At 37.8% G+C, this 18,186-nt stretch overlaps 1 protein-coding gene across 2 annotated transcripts in view; it reads right to left on the reverse strand.

Moving 5' to 3' along the window:
• Unc5c (unc-5 netrin receptor C) overlaps window positions 1-18,186 on the reverse strand; it is a 351,370-nt gene that overhangs the window by 98,617 nt on the left and 234,567 nt on the right. For both annotated transcript variants that reach the window (XM_021157614.2, XM_021157613.3), the window contains exon 3: window positions 14,415-14,558. In XM_021157614.2, the coding sequence (XP_021013273.1) occupies window positions 14,415-14,558 (144 nt within the window). The remainder of the gene's footprint in view (window positions 1-14,414; window positions 14,559-18,186) is intronic.

The raw sequence follows: 18,186 nt of genomic DNA on the forward strand, positions 1-18,186 counted from the left end.
AAAGATTTTAAAAGTAGACATGCTAAAGAGGGTAAGTCCAGCAGGCCTCAGGACTACACAGAGAAAACTATGTAATACTAAAGAATTCTGAGAATGAGAGAAATATTCTTCCCCAGGGATGAGTACACAAGCTGGTTATTCAATATCAAATGGTCAGCCTGAAAACATACACATGACATTATTTAGACTGAGCAAATTGTATTAGATATGCAAGGACACACACACACACACACACACAGAGAGAGAGAGAGAGAGAGAGAGAGAGAGAGAGAGAGAGAGAGAGAGAGATACATCATCAATTAATGAAAACAGAGGACATGAATTTGAAAGAGAAAGGAGAGGTATGTGGGAAAATTTAGAAGGAGAAAAAAGGAGAAATGATATAATTATAATCATAAAACCAAAAATTATCATCAAAGTCTTATGTAAAATTTTAAAGTAATATATATCACAAAACAAAAAATGAAAATTTATTTATTATACATACACTCTGAATTACTCTGAGAAAAATGGAGAATAGAGAAATCCGTACTCAAAATAACATATAAGAAAGTTCATCATGTCCACTTGCTCATTAGAAGAGAGAGAGGAACATTTCTTCCGAGGGATAGTGCCAGGCTCCATTACCTGACAGTCTGAACTGTGTACATTGATGAATGTACACACTGATGTGACAGTTGAGGCTGGACAGAGCTCAGCTTAGATTATGATGGACCACACTTGTACTTGGGAGCCCTGCTGATGTGCAAAGTAAGATGTATGAACTTGTCAGCAAAAAGATCTCCTAATCATGGTTAAGCGGGCAGGTGACTAATACTATTGCCCATGCAAAGGACAAATGTCTTTTAATTCCAAGCTTTAAAGAACAGTCTATGCTAACTATGTTAACAGTCTTAGCTCTTGTTAACCATGCCCAGCCTTTCAGGGTTTAATAGAGAAAAACAATTTCAGACAACAAAGTTTAGGAACTATGACAGGCTAATTCTGTAAAGTGACAAATTGTTTAATGATTTAATCTGCAGTAGACTATTTGAGTTGGAATTCACATTCCAATTTACATAGAATAAGATATAAAGAAAGTATTATAATATTTATATTGGCTGGGTTTTGTCTTCCCTATAAGGCTGAATGAATGTTAAAATACATATTGAATGCTAGTAGGGTTTGGAAGATTTTAAAATACAAAATATCTATAGTAAGCAATTATAACCAGTATATACAGAAAATTCTAGACAATAATTACTCATATATGTATTTTTTAAATGTCCTTTTCTTTTAAAGTTTTATCATATGTTGATGATCTATAAACTCTGGTGTGTAATATTCTATACTGTCCCTGTGGAAATTCAGGTTTATTTTTAGTTTATTCCAGTCTTTAAACATCAAAAAAAATTCTTACATGTTTTATTGACTTTGATTATTTGTTCTATAAATCCAGTTTTTTGAGAATGTGATTTATTCCCTTCTCCATTTATAAGTCCTTAGTATGTTTGTTACAGTATATTTGTTGAATGGCTTACTTGTGTAGGAAGAAGAGGGACATCAACAACAGCCAAAAATCACAGTCCCATGTGTTTGGGGTGTGGCTAATGAACAATCAGCACTATACAATCCAAATGTAGAAGTTCTGAATGTACCCGAAGACTCTTAAAGCTAATGTTCACTTAGCTGTCCTGGTAGATAGAAATTTCAATTTGAATCGCTCTAAAACCCTGCCATGGTCCTGTGAAGGTTAACAAATTCTTGTCAGAGGATTAAAAGCAAACACAAAAGAAGTGAAATTGAAGAAAAGGAAAATATGAAAATGTGTCATGAATCATGATAAGTGTTTTGCATATATATATATATATATATATATATATATATATATATATATATATATTGTGCTATATGCAAATATAAGCTCATTGGATGTCATTTAGAACGGGTCTGGAAGCAATTGGGAGGGAGAATAACATACTGGCCAAGAGGAGAGTTTGGTGCAGACAAATGTGGCTTCAAGTGTTGACTCTACCACTTGACTACCTAACACTTCTAATTTTCTTCAGTAGGAAAAATAAGTGAATCTTATGAAAAGGATTTCAGAAGCTGGAGGGGCACCTATCTATAAAAACTGTAGTGTCTCATTATCATATAGCAAGTGCTTATGCAAACATTAACCCCACACCTCTTCTTTCCCCATGTTATTAAAAAATGTATCATGGCATATCAACATTTGGCACTATCACTATTACTCAAATAAAATTGATAAGAAGAATGGCTGTTACAATCTCTAATGATTGATGGGAATTTTACAAGGTGAAATCCAAGGATTTCAAGCTATGACTGATAAAACTTAACTTCTGTTCAGGTTAGACCCTGGGAATCTGGTTCTTAGAAACCCACAGGCTGTGGGAAAACTGCTAAAGTCTGAGACCCCCAGATTGATGGTCAGATGGTTGGTCTGCCGTGATATATGCAGTGCAGGACCAAATACAGGCATCATGGGAAGCTATGGATAATGATGGAGACATAGCGTTGAATTGTGGCTCTCACCAGCTGGTTTGAAAACGAGTTCTTGCTGGCAATTCCACAGCATCAGCAGTATGCCCTTCTTCTCTACTGTCTGATAACTGACATCTAACACAGGACTTGAAACTTCTATATCTGTAAGGACCACGTAAGTAACACAAATAGCAGAAAACTAGGCATCAGTTATTTTCCTTGATGTTCACCACTCACCTGGCCCACATTTTTCCCTCTAAATTTTAACAGATTTGAGTAGGGAAAAAAAAATAACAAAACAAACATGTCCTTTCTCTTGCTGCTCAGCTCTACTCCATACAACCTAAAGGAATGCAGGCTCTTGGGGCCATAACCCTAAATTTAATAGCCAATAAAAGTTTGGAATGTGAATATTTTGTGATAGCATCTGCTTACTATGACCAAATACTTAAAATGTCATCGAAATGTGTTAGTGGGACAATGAATTGAGGGATAAATGCAATAATTGATAAGCCCTATGGGGCCTAGAGCCTGCTACTTTGAGATCACTGCTCTAAGAAACTCAATTTTGAAACTGCTGAATATTAATGTTTCTCAGCCCCTCCCTCCTGTCTTGAAGAAAACCCAAGACTTCTTCCCATAGGTGTCCTGTTTATGAGCTTTAGGTATAGAACCAAGAAAACTGGCCAAGGTATTTTTGAAGGTAGGCTGATTTTTATAAAGATTAGATGCCTAACATTTTATAATTATTTCATAATTATTAATGTATACTCTCTTACCTTCTCTCAGTAAGAATGTTAGGCAATAAATGCACAAAATTAAAAAGATGGTGACATTTTAAACAGATGTAGACTATTAAAACTGGAGTTAGAAAATGAGTTTTAGATGACTGAAAAGATAAGTTCTCATTCCTGTACTTCTTGATGACCACATCCAATATAAATGTCGCCACATTTCTTTGCCAAATGAAAGTCATTAATTGCTCTGATGGCTGTGTCCAGAAGCCCGGAGCTAAGTCCAGAAGCCTGAAGCTCTGTCAGGCACAGCAGGAAGCTGTCATGATCAATTATTATCTGTTTCTTCCTGAGAGTAGGAATGGCAGATAGTTGGTACCACTGCCTTTCTTCACGGTTCAAATGGCCATAACTAATCAACTATTCCTTTCTATGGAGTCTGAATGTGTGCTCAGTAGCCTTTCAACCGAGTGTGCCCACAGGCCAAACCTAAGCAGTAGATTTTAGTCAGAAGGTGATGCTGCTGTCTCCACCCTGCAGTTCACAGCTTAAAGCTTCCTGACATGAGGGGAGGGAGAAGCACACCAGTCATTCCATTTTACAAAGAGATACAACATCACCAACATGTTAGATACCTATATTTTTCTACTGAGCTTAGAACTTCATACATATAAGTTAGCAATAGTCTACCAATATGACCATCTCTGACCCTTTTAAATTTCTTTATAGTTTGAGAAAGGGTCTCATGAACCTGTCTAACCTGTCTCTGAATGCCTTCTGTAGCCCAAACTACCCTACAACTTGACAATTCTTCTGCCTCAGCCTGCCAAGTGACTGGGATAATAGATTTGCACCTCCAGACCCAGCTCTATGCTTATTTAAAATATGAAAATGTTCTGAGGTTGAATACACTTTTATGCATGGTGTATTTTATAGAGTAGCTCTTCAGAAAATATGGAGTTGAATTAAATGCCCCAACATAATCTCACAGCGTTCCTTGATGAAGGACTGGGGGACTATTTCTCTTATGAGGAAAACCTTTCAACTCTCATAGTCTAGTCTAATGACCTTATGTATTATATATCTGAGATTTCAAGAGGTGAATTTACTTATTCAAACTTACATTTACTTAGAGCATACCACTCCACATGTGAAATTGGAATGGCAGGTGCATGGTGGGTATAGCCCTTCCCTGTTGGCACAGGCCCATCATACAGCTCTCAACAGCTGAGACTTGAAAGGGTTTCATTGGGTCACCATGAAGGTATCAGCAGTGTTGCAATTCTTCCAGAAAATTTGAAGTACTAGTTATGGCTTTGTAACAGGTGTTGGTGGCTGCCAGTGTTCCTTGACTTATGGCTCCATGTCTCTTGTCTCTGCTTTGGATTCTAAATTTTCTTTTCTGTCTAAACTCCCTCCAACTCACTCTTCCTACTGGATAACCTCCAGTCTTGAGGCCCATCATCACATCTACCAAGATGTGTCCAACATTTACAACTTTTAGATGAGGGTCCAATTCCTTTTTGGGGGTGAGGAGTGACTCTCGAGGGTCACGTTTAAGTCCACTACAGTGGTTGTTAGCATGAATCCTTGGTCCATATAATCTAGGTTTGACTGTGATCAGAACCAGAATAGGTTTCTATGTTTTTCCTTCTTCATGCAAAAATCAATGATAAACATAATAGTTACTGCCTAGTTTCTGTGAAGATTAAATAAGGCAATAATGATAAAGTTCCTAGGACAGTTCAGCTTTGTTAGAAATTCCTTCCTGGATGGCATTTCTCATAGATGCTCATTTGTTTGGCTCTCTCTGTTCACTATAGCTGGGGAGTGTTCAGAGTCAACAGCATGCCATTAGCTCATTTAACTTTTACCAAGAGGCTAAACTTCAATTAGGATTAAGCTTCCTGCCTTTCAAACTAAGCTTGTTTAGACCAAAGGGCTCTAGATTTATGTAAACTCTGCACTTTGGAGACATTTGTGTTGCAGTGATGTGTTGCAGGCCATCTTCAACACTTTTGATGGATGTCTGTTCCGACATTAAACAAACACAGTGGCTCTATTGTGCTTCATAGTTTTTAACTTTCAAATGATTTCTCAATTCCTTTTACGAGTGTGATGGCCAGAGGCACTGAATGGACTTTTGATTAAAAATAAATTGTTTCACTGTATTTTCAAAGTGCTTCTTCATCAAATAAAAGAATTTCATGGTCACATTAGACATTAATACATTTTTAAAAGGAAAAAAAAATGTACCTGTCCTCCAATGATGATGGAAGGGGCCAATTATCTTGTCACAGTAGAGTAGAATTTATTCTTAAATCATAAAATTTAGCAGTTAACAGGATATAGGTGCTGAGAACCAAGCAATTGGGCATATTTGGAGAGAGTTAGATTAATCTTCAGAGCTTTGGCCACTTATTAACAGTGAAATATTCCTGCTTTAATGTCTCAGTGTCTGGAGTTTTCAAATTCTTTCTCTCACAAAAACAGATAACCAGATCTGTGATTTTTTTTAATTGTAAAATACCACATTAAACAACATATTGCTTATAATTTAAAATGTAAGGAGTATAATAGTTAAAAAAAGAAGTTTTTTTTTTTCTTACTTGCCTTTCCTCTCAAAATATTGTAAATTCCAAGGAAGAGCCAACCTCCAACCAAACCAACTGCTCAAAAATGCTATATGGGTAAGATAGAAAAATCAAAAGTTGCTTCCTGTGCATGTAGCTGTATGGAGTGATGGAGATTACAGTGAGGAAACTTTCCGTACATTTCATATCTATCAAAACAGATGGTCAGGCAATTTTTCTCATGTTTCCACATCTCTATTTTATTATTGATAGAGTGTAAAGGATGACAGGATCTGCCTCAGATGGTTCCTGGGTAATAGCAGTGGCTATAACACAGGCACATATTAAGAATGTTGATTTTCAAAACAGTACTTTAAGAGGAAAGAGGGAAGCTAATAGATTTTGACTATTTTCTTTGTAACCTTAATTCCTTTTTTTTGTTGTTTTTTTTTTGTTTTTGTTTTTGTTTTTGGTTTTTTTGGTTTTTGTTTTTCGAGACAGGGTTCATCTGTATAGCTCTGGCTGTCCTGGAACTCACTTTGTAGACCAGGTTGGCCTCGAACTCAGAAATCTGCCCGCTTCTGCCTCCCGAGTGCTGGGATTAAAGGCGTGCGCCACCACGCCTGGCCTATAACCTTAATTCTTTATAACCTCTTTTCTTTATTTAAGAGCTAAAATTCTTGGACCTTCATAAGAACTGACCAGGAATACTTCTACATCTTCTCAATTCATACCTGAGGACAGAAGTCAAGCCAGCATCCTTAAGCAGGGGGGCATGCTGGCAGTATCTTTAAGGTACCAAGAACTGCTCTCCTTCATTGCACTGAGATCATTTAAACTGATGAATCTCAAGTGAACACAGTCCCTGAAGTAAAGATTGCCATCATGTTCATTTATTTATTTATTTATTTATTTATTTATTGACTGTAGGGCATTTATAGGACAAATATATTTGTATTCTTGTAGTCTTGCCAAAGGGTCTTTTAGAAAAGAAAACTATTTTAGAATTAAACGTCCAAATGACACCTATTACGATGAAGAGGAAGAGAGCAATAGCCACACAAGGCACACTTTTATATTCATACTGCATCTTTAATTTCAGAAAAAAATGATTAGATGCCATCTCAATACTTTGTAAGGTATGTCTTAGGGATGAATAATAAGAAACATGCCAACTTTATGGATGGGGAGCCTGACATTCCAAAACTTTAAGGTTTTCTTTGCGAGTACAAAAACAATGCAACTGCTGATAATACCTTGGCAATTTTCAGTCTTGTGGGTAACACACCCCACATAGGGATGGATGGCTTTCCCCAGAAAGTAGCTGTATGAGATAGCGTTCTATCAGCTACTTGTCTACCTCCAATATTAGATATGACTTATAAATGGCCATGAACTTGTGAGACATCATGAAATTTGAGAGGTTTTGCCCATAGACAAAAGCACATGTATTTGGGTAAATGCATTCAGCCAATGGGCTCTAGCTTTTAATCTTATCATATAAACCATAGTGAATTGTTTATGGCTACATCAACTATTGAGATTTAAATAAAACAGAAAGTACTTTGTTAAAACTCCATCCCAATGTCTAAACTATGTAGTTAATCTTTTTCAAATAAAAATATAGACTCTGTCATTTACAATAGGCACTAGGGGTTTAAAGATTGCCTAAAGGACTAGACGCAAACCTCAGAAACGCACATTAGTGAATAAGCTATTTATTTGGATATTGACAAATCTGCTCTGTTCTACCAAGAAATTCAGTAGTAAGCTATTATGTTCATGGTATGTTCCATGTCATTAAGAATGCCTAGTTGAAGAAATACATTATTTGGTTAAATTGTTTAACGATTTTTTTATGCTAAGTATTACAACAAAGCACAAAATTGAGGAGTGGCATGAAAGATCCTAAGATATGATTTCCATGCACATGTAAACCAACATTTTAACTCCTGAGATTAGATGTACCTTGATCAAAAGATATCTGAACACAGAATTGCTAATATATTCATTCCTTTGTGACAGTGTTGATCCCTACAACATTCCAGGGATATTTTATTATAGATAATTTTATTCATCATTGAGCAATATAACAACATTTTTTTAAAACATGCATCTGAGTTTGTAAGGGGGTTATGAGGATGCAAACTGTGAGCTGTGAGCATATAATACAATAAAAAATGTGTAGTAGATATTACTACATGATGTAGGAAACAGCAAAATATCAAGGGAGGTTATGTCTTGCATATGGAAATTTGTGGGATGCACAGAAGCAATCCTTTTCTGGAGATGCTCCTGAATTCCTTAGAAAATCATCTGTTTTTACTAAATAGACAAAAACTAGGATTGTACCATCAATTTACCACATGTCTTCAATTTCATTTCAAGAATTTTTTAATCTTCAAATGTTTACCACAGCCACATACATGCAATGAATAGTTTTAGGCACTGAGGTTATGATACCAATGTCAAAAAGTGGATGAACTTTAGGGGCTTATATTCTCCTAGAGAAGATAATCAACATGAAAAAGAAAGTGATAAAGGATCAAAATGCTATGAATAAAAATATGTGCTTAGGAGAATGACAGAGCTGGGGGTCCTGACAGACCCACCTAAAGAGGCAATTTCAGTAGACATACTGTCTGTCTGTAGATGAGGCTATTACCTCAAGAACAAAGAAATGGGTGTAGTTATATACACCACACAAAGAGGTGAAATATAGGAAGGCATTGGCCCTTCGTACTTTTATACTGTGAATAGAAGGTAGCCTGCAGGAATTTATCAGATGGAAAAGATAATCTTGAGAACTTCCACCAAACCTAAACCTAAACCTAAACCTAAACCTAAACCTAGCCCTATCCCTAGCCCTAGCCCTAACCCTAACCCTAACCCTAACCCTAACCCTAACCCTAACCCTAAACCTAAAGAAGTGAAAACAAAATATCATCATCTCCCCGTCATTTGATCTCAGTGTGTTGGTTAAAGCATAGACTTGACTCCTGGATTGGCAAGCTTTTCCATACTCCAGCTGAAGGATTTCAGACTGAAATTTTCAGTCTCCTCTTTTAATTTCATTTGCGTATAAAGTATGGATAATAAACTCAATCACCACAGAGTCCTTGAAATGATTAAACAGTCAATACATATACAGTGCTTCAGTCAAACCTCCATTAATATTATTGTGATCATTTTACAAACTATGTGTCTGACTAGCCTTCTGGGCCTCTGGAGCACATGCCTTGAGTGTGATCTTAATTGAGAAGTCTTTTAAGTATGCACAGAACTGATCCCAAAGACTATTATTATTAAAAATTATTAAGTATTTCATTGATATGTGTTTTCCTGTATCCTCTGTTGAAACTCTATACAATACACTATTAGAGTTAATTTTATCTGCCTATGTTTACTTTTGAAAACACACACTAGAAACTAGAAAGGCTTTCGTAAACTAGAGTTTAGGTGACAGATGTAGCAGGCATCACACTTCTATTAGACACAGCTATCCTAGACAGTGTGCTAAATACTATGGACTCACAAATGTGGGCAAGGTTGGTGCAAAATGCCAGTGCCTCAAAAGACAATTCTAATCATATGGATAAGGGCAAGTGAGTGTGGGAGGAGGGCTGGAGGGTCACCTTGGATCTCCTTAATTCTTTCCAAGAACTGTCTGATGCCTGTCTGTTGTCAGTAGTGTCTGGGAGACTACTGTGACTTACAGGTTTGTACATGTAATTCAATAGAAATCCCAAGGAACTGTCTTGACACTTGCAAGAAGATAAATTCCCTATTCACTGACAACCCACTGTTACCCAGGATTTGTAGGAGAGAAGTTACCATGTGGCTATCCTCAAGCATTGGGGGAAATTATGGCCCCATATTGTGTGAACCAGGAGATAGTTTCAGCCTTCTGGATTGACAGCCAAGAGAGACACAAAGGAGTGAAAGAAGGAGTGATAATTCACTCTCAAAGTTTGCTTAGTGTGTTTAAGTCTTAAAACAAATGTATAAAGACACTGAAACCATGGTAGCTGGTAGCATGAACACCTGCTATCACTCAGTGAGCAGGTGAACTGTGCCCCATCTCTTTGCCATATGCTTGGAAAATTTATCTCCTTTAATCTCAAAATAGCCCTATCATTTTCATTTCATGGTTCATGAAATTAAGGCTCAGAGAGGTTAAGTAACCTGACCAATGTCTCATGTGTCAGTGATGGAATGGGGATTTGAATGTAATACAGCCTGATCTGGAGGCAAATGCTTTAACTTTGTTCACATTGTTCCCTTCAGACACGACAACAAAAAGCAAACATCATCACCACCAGTACAGTAGCTTCTATAACAATGAAAATATCCACCTCAAGTCTTCCCTGGACAGCATTGTTCAACAGATTTGTTGGATTGCCCTTTCATGCCTTACACATTGGGATTTTCAAACTGGCTTTACACTAGAAGCACTTGGGAACCTAACCGTTCTCTCCTTAAGAAGGTTGTTGTGGCATGCCCTTGGGTGCTCTCTCAAGACACTTGCCTTTGTAGGAAAGTGACTGTCCACCCAGGGAAAGCTGATAACACTAGTAAAAATTAAGGAGTTTGAACAGGGAAGGTACATTTTTAGCTAATATCTTGCTAAATGTTTAAGTCTCTAAGTTTTCTTCTGCTCGGGTTGTATCACTGAGTAATTTTCTATTGTACAGAGCTTAGATGTGTGAGTTATTGGTCATACACATTACTAGTTTATTAATTCTCTACCTTTCTGAAAACGGAGCTTAAACGAAAGGATGATGGAGGAGCATCAGTATAATCAGGGTGGAGTTGCTATTTATGAGATGGCCGTCCATCAAGTCTCACCATTCAAAGCACACAGCTCATTTGGTGTACAGAAGACTCAGAAATCCACAAACATTGTGCTGTGTGTGGGTGGTCGACTTGGTAGCGGGCACCCTCTACAGAGGAAAAGTGAAGTACTTGCTCTGAGGTTCATCATGATCTGTATCTGTGTGAATAAACAGTTCTGAGTGTGGTGGGATGCCTTGGCTGCATGTGTGTGGGTTCAATTAAGAAGTTCTTGGCACACCTCTTCTGAGAATTACCACCAGAGGGAAAAGGTGCTAGGGAAAAGGTTGTTCTCTGATTATTTGAAAATGTCAAACTCCTTAAAAGCTAGGAGTTAGAGAAAGAAATTTAGAAAACATAGCAAAAGAAAAAAAAACTAGACAGGTTTTATACATACATATCTAATTTTAAAATAGAAAATAAAGATTCATGTCTACACCTTTCTGTATAAAATTGGAAACACAATCTTTTCTTTTAAAAAAAATCTATGGCTCTTCCAAGCTTATTACGTAAGAATACATTGTGTGGAACTCTGCGGCCTTTAAGCATATCTGTAGAATAATTTGGTGTAGGGTGTAGGCTGCACTTTAAATATTTACTGTGCTTGATACTCATGGGTATGTTGAAGTATAGCATAAAAACTAACTGACATCATGCTTCTCGTTCCATTGTAGCTCAAGGAAAATTTTGGAATTAATTTTAAACTTATGTGGAGGGTGTGAGGCCATTCCATCAGGGTCTCAAGCCCAATTCTACCTGTTGGAAATACTGGCAGTGAAATACTCTCTCCCTTTTGGAGACTGCCCTGGGTGAGACGCTGTTTTAGCCTGGGTTATAAGCTGGTGGAAGTAGTAGGTATCCTTTGAACAGAAACCCACTGTTGCCTTTTTCCCAAGAGCCATCCCAGGTCCAGGCATTCCTGTGGTATTGTCAACAGTTCAGTTCCTCCCCATGCCCAGTGGTATTGATTTAGTCCTCCACCTAACATCTGTAATGACCTTGGTGTACTGTTACTAAGAGCAGTCATCAATAGTTACCCTTTAAATGTGTCCCACATTGCATTGACTTAATGGGCAATACACTGAGGACACCACACAACTTTCTAACTGTATTCAGAGAGGGATGTTCATCTTCAGCATGTATACAAGCTTCACAGAGAACCCTTCATCAGGAGCTTCATTTAGACATATCTCTGAAACATATAGTATATCCCAGGCATTGCTCTAAGCCCTGAAGATACCAGGTTATGTAAAATAGAATTCTTCACCAAAAGGATCACACTGTGGTGAAACACGAACACCACAGCAAATGAAAGTAGACAAACAACAGGCAAACTGAGCTAGAAATAGGGGCAGGGCAGGGATAAAGAGCCATTGAAAGATTCATCTGTTTTGAGTGAAAATTCTGTCTCTCTCTTTCACGTCCACATCTAAACATTCAAAAGAGCTCTCATTCCTACCTTTGAATTTATGTAGAATCCTGGTCTCAGCATCTTCTCTGTTTCATCTATGTCAGCCTGCCAAAAGCTCAAGGAGAAGCTATCTACCTGCTATCTTTCTTTGCCTTCAGTATTGCTTGTCACTTACTACCATGAAGTCAGGTGTTCTGTGAAATGGAGGGGAAGTGGTTTTCTCACTAGTGTGGAGTCAGGGATTCTGTTAATGGAGATGAAGTGGGTTTCTCACTAGTGTGGAGTTGGGAGTTCTATGAATGGAAGTGAGTGGGCTTCTCTCTAGTGTGGAGCCAGTGATTCTGTGAATGGAGTGAGTCTGGATTTTCACTAGTGTGCAGCCAGTGATTCGGGGAATGGATGTAAGAGGGGTTTCTGCCAGGATCCCAAATCACAGTAAACTCCCAATGCCCTAACTCTCCACCATCCCATTTTCTCCTGACTCCCAGGCCTTTCCTTTCTCTTGTCATCTGGGACTCTCATGTGTTTGTACTAGTCTGCTGCAGTTCTCCCTGCCCCTCTTGCTTTCAAGGTTAGCAGGGAATCAGAGCTCAGCTTCACAGATGACCTCCCCTGACCTTTCATTCAAGCACAGCATCTTCCCCGTCTATTTAGTTTATCTACAGCACACATCATCTGTCCCTACCTGCTCATTATTTGCTTTATCTAGAGTTTATCTAGTCTCACCAGATCGCTCCCAGAGTATAAAATTGTCCAAGGACAGAAGGAAAAAAAAAAACCGTAATTAGATATTTACTGAGGAAATTAACTTTTTAAAACCACAAAGGTAAATAGGCTGAAACAAGCAAGTATGAATTACAGTTGAAGGGCAAGGAAAGTGAAATAGTTCAAATCTAGTGTCATTTGAGATCCTTAGTGGGCAGAGCTGGAGACTCTGGTGGGGGAGATAGGCAGGTAGCTGTTACATACTAAGCTGTATCTCCCTCCCCAATTCAGATGGTGAATCACAACTTTCAGTAGCTTAAAATGAGATGGCATTTGGAAAATGAGGCCTTTAAGAGAGGTGATTAATTTAATATAAGGCTGTCTGAATGGGTAACAATCCAACCTGACTTGTGTCTTGTAAGAAAAAGAAATGCCGACACACAAAGAGACACCAGGAAGGATCCCATGAGCCCTTCAAGGACTCAGTTAAGAAGGCAGCTGTCTGCAAGATGCAGAGAGGCCTCAGGAGAAATGCAGCCCACTGACAACTTCATATTGAACTTCTAGCCTTCAAAAGTACAACAAAGGAAATTTCTGATTTTGAGGCCACCTACTCCCTGGTGTTTTGATATGGAATTTTGGATTTATGTGTCAAGTCTCTGCTACTATCCAGTGGAATAGAATTGAGAGGAGATGAGGCCTGTGTTATATGTAGACTGTACTGAGTGCATAGAACACAGACTTGAGGACAGGAAGACTCCAGGTCTCTGGGAAGCATGGCAGATCTAGCTCAAGAGGAAGAGGAGTCAGAGATGAGCATGTATCAGAGGTGACATCAGTCAGTACCGAAGAGATGTTCTGACAAATGAATGGGATATTGACATCTGACACACAATATGATTTAGTAAAAAGCAATGATACAAAGAGTTCATCAAATAAGACATAAATTTCAGTGGTCACATCATCTGTTAGAGAGTGTCAGCGTGGATTGTAATATGACACTACATATTACAGTGTAATCAGCCTTCACACTGCTCCAGAGGAAAGGGCTCTATGTTGAGAAAGGCCCTGTGAAGATGGGATCCATCCCTCCTGATTAGCACATCATTGAACCCAAGAAGTTTCATAAGGAAATCTCTGCAACTATCTAACACAGAAATGTTCTTTTTTTAAACTGATTATCATTGTTTGAGAGGTACATTCCCCCTATTTCTGAGCTGTCATGGTTTAGAAATTAACATTTTGGGACTGTGTTCCAATGCACTAATAAAGATTAGCATATGTAGAGTATTGGCCTAGGAGGCTTCTAATTCCCACAGAAACACCACTCAACATTATTTTAACAAACTAGAAGAATCAATTCAAAACAAAAACACAAAAAACAAACAAGCAAAAAACAGAACAAAAGACAACACTTGATTCTTCCATAGCCTGATTGCTACCAGATCTAAAATACATTAAAATGTTCTAATAGGATTTCCTTTGGTACTTTGAAAAACAAACAAACAAACCAACCAACCATGATTTCTGAGGAACTATGGTTCAAATGCAGAACCCTGGGTTTGGTTTTTGAGTTAGAACTCTGACTAGGGACTAGATCTTGAGTTAGATCTCTGGGCCTTTGTACATTCCCATCAGTTTTGTACCCAAAAGTGTCCACATGCAGTGACTCACACGCAATGCGCACATATGCCTTCCGACTCTTCGTAGTGCCTGCTGAGCTCCAGGCCACACACTGGCACCAGTAATCTTCAGGCCCAAACAGTTCCTCCACCTGCTGGCGTGAAATCTCAATGCTCACTTCTCTCACAATTAGACCTGACAAGAGAAACAAAGGTTCAAGTCAAGAGAAAGCCTGCACTAATGAAACATAATGTGGCTATCCCTCCCTCTGCCCCAGGGATCCCATTGATAATGTGGATCACCATCTAGATGTTGCCTCTCTCCTATCACTTTCTAAGAGCTCCAGTTACTGTACTCCACATATGGATTCCTTTATTTGCTATTTTAAGTCTTCAATATTTATCTGAAGATGAAAGTGGAATGGGTCTATAACCCCACAAAATGGCATTTCCTCCTATTTAATTCTATATTGATTTCTTACCAGGCAAAGGTATCATCTTGGCTTTCCTGTTTCCTAAAGATTCTATTTTATTTACATAAGTTGTGACTAAGATGTTCAGATACTGGAAATAGATTTTCCCAAAAGAGTCTTCATAGTAATTCACACACAAAATAAAATAAAATAAAATAACCTAAACCTATAAAATCAGTGACAATTCAAAACCACTTTAACAAATATGTTTAAAATATAATAGTAAATCATTTTATTGAAATAAATTGTAGCTTCAATTAACGAATAATGTATGAGTTTGAAAAGGTTTTTTTTTTTTTTTCTTTCTGTCTAATCATTTAGAAGCTCATGTTTCTCTGCAATTGTAATCTAACTGAGATCCCAGTGAAGGGTCTTCAGCTACAGTGTTGAAATAATTTCAAGTTTTGTATCTTGACTAACAAAAGTTGAACCAAAGCTCTAGGATTACAATTTCAGTGGAATTTATTTGAGGTATTAAAGGCGATTTCAAAGATTCATTCTACAATGTGTCTCTATGCACTGACCAGGAGAGATTAACTGAGTAATATATGTGGGTCACGGCCAGTGCACATAGAGAGTGAATGCACACATTTCCAGAATGGAGTGCTCACTGACAGCAAGAGCAGAACTCCCATATGGAGCAAGGGAATGTTCTCTTAGCCAAGTATGGACACAGTAAGAATGATGGGACGAATCACTTTTGTTTATTAACTTTATGTCCACCAATCCAAACATTATCCATTGATACTTTATCAAATACCAGTTATGCTAAATATACTATATTTGGCACTTGTGGAAAGTGAATAAGATAGATTATTAATCCAACTTTAATGAATTATACATATCCAATGATATTAATGGTTAGCTAAATATACTATATTTGGCACTTGTGGAAAGTGAATAAGATAGATTATTAATCCAACTTTAATGAATTTTACATATCCAATGATATTAATGGTTAAAAGGTTATATTAACAGTGGGATAATATAACTTATTAATGGGGAATAATTATGTTCACGTCTACAAAGAAGCTGTATGGAGACAAGAGTAAATGGCAAGGGAACTCAGTCTACTAAGAAGGATCTCATAAGAAGGAATAACTTTGTTTATGTTATATGGAGAGAACTATTCAACATATAGGGTGGATTAATAAAGAGTGATGAGTTTGGGATTCAAAAAGGCCACAGAATACTGGCCACAGAGAGCAGTGGTGTGAAATGGAACTAGAGACTAGAAAGGGTCCAGTTTGGCCACTTGGATTCTAATGGTTCTCAAAGTGTGACTCTTAGAAAGGCTTCCTTGGCATTATTTGAAGGCCTTTGGTAAAAGTGTATTCTCAGATCCTCTCCAGACTCAATCAATAGGAACCTTTGGGGATGGGACCAGCCAGTTTTAGGGCTTTAACAATCCTACTGAGTAAATAAAAGTGTTTCCTAAATTGGAGAATTCTTGTACATAGTGCTTAATAACTTTGATTTCTTTCAGAAAACCATTTATAGCATGTGATGGAGAGAGGACTATATAATTGAGATAAGCAATATCTATATATTCGTGTGTGTGTGTGTGTGTGTGTATTTAGAGCTTAATAAGCTACAAAGTGTTATGATTTATAAAAATACTTTTATTACAGGTGACAGGAAAAGGTATGACTTCTGGAGATCTGAAAAGGTTTACCCCAAATATTTTCTAATGCCTCGATGTATTCAAATCATTTCAGAGATATCAGAGAAATTTATAGGCACCCAAAAATATAGGTACCTTCCCATGGAGGAATGGATGGTATTTTCCACCAAGAACTTATGGAGTCTGAGTCATAAACTGTGAGGAGCCGCCCTCACATTCGCCATTATAAGATGGTGCTGACACCCGTATTCTAAGTAGTAAACAAGCAAGTAGCATGGGTAGTTTTCCACTCCATGTGCTCTGCCTTCACCGTGATGACAACTCCGGTCGATGGGCTGCAGCCAATCAGGGAGCAACACGTCCGAGGCAGAGGACAATCCTCCATAAAAGGGATGGGGCTCCGCCATTTTTCTCTCTCTTCTCCACTGGCTCCTGAAGAAGTGAGCAATAAAGCTTTTGCCACAGAAGATTCCGGTTGTCCTGAGCGTGTTCTTGCCCGTGGGGACAAAAGCTCAGGATAATAAACCCTTAGATCTTCTGAAACCTGAATTATATTAAAGCCTAGGAAAGCATGTATCACATATCCAGGACAGGAAAAGATCCCAAACAGAAAACTCTATTGCAGGATGTTTATAAAATCAAAGTTCGAAGATTATTAATTTTTATATTTATGAAATAGCCAGCTTAAAAGATAATTTCAAGTAAATGGCATAGTCCAACACTTCACAGGCCAGTTGTGAAAACGGCAGAGTTATAACCCTCAATGTCTAACTAATACAAAAATCTTCACATCAAAAAAAAAAAATCACTGCTTTTCTTTATATTTCCTGGGTCCCAGTTTTCCAATCTTGCTTCAGTTTTTCTCATTAACATCTAGAAAGCTTTGTCAAATAAGGAAACACATTTTCCTTTCCCAAGATCCACCTTCTTTTTCTCAGCACTTTCCAGCACTTAGTGCTTTTGCCTGCTTTCTTGCTAAAACATGCCCTCTTTATGTAGAGGTCCAGCTACTAGAAATAAAACTCTTCCTTTAAGTTGTTGCAGGAAATTTACAGTCACCAACGGCCTGATAAACCAACAGTGTGTATTTACTTCTAACTATAATGGCTCTTTCTAAAATACAGAACAGCAACAAATGGGCTACGGATATTAAAACCACATACAAATATTTTGTGTCCCGAGATGATAACCTCAGGTTTCATTCCCCTCCCATTTACTTGAAGTGATTACTGGAAACCTAATTAAATGCTGGTGGAACTTTACTGGGTACAGTGCATCCTTGAGACTGAATGGGTCCGTGAATGTTTCTAGTAACCACAAATCTGAAACCTTTTAAGAAGCCACAGACCAACCCTCCTGCTACAGGAGCTACGCATAGTATGAATGTTCTGAATTATGTGAGCCAGGCTTCCTGTGGGCGCTGGAGTCCAGCACACACGAAGGGCTGACTTCAGTTTTACAGACACCCCATTCAGGCGTGCCTGAGCTAATTACAGCTGTGTACAGTTATTTGCCCTACAGCCTTTACATTCCAATATTTGGTCAATGATAGAATAAGAAAGGACTGTAGCATGAAGTATCTAAATCTTAGGGCTCTGGATTACCTAACATCTTCTTTGTTACTCAGGCTCTCAGCTGCACAGTTATGTACAACTTTTTTTTTCTTCATTGCTGCAGATAATTTTATTACCTGGGACATTTTGCTCATCAAACAAGATCCTAGTGAT

This window comes from Mus caroli, unplaced genomic scaffold (genome assembly GCF_978045245.1).
Source record: "Mus caroli unplaced genomic scaffold, Mus_caroli_1 scaffold_3, whole genome shotgun sequence".
In the NCBI taxonomy this organism is placed as follows: Eukaryota; Metazoa; Chordata; class Mammalia; order Rodentia; family Muridae; genus Mus; species Mus caroli.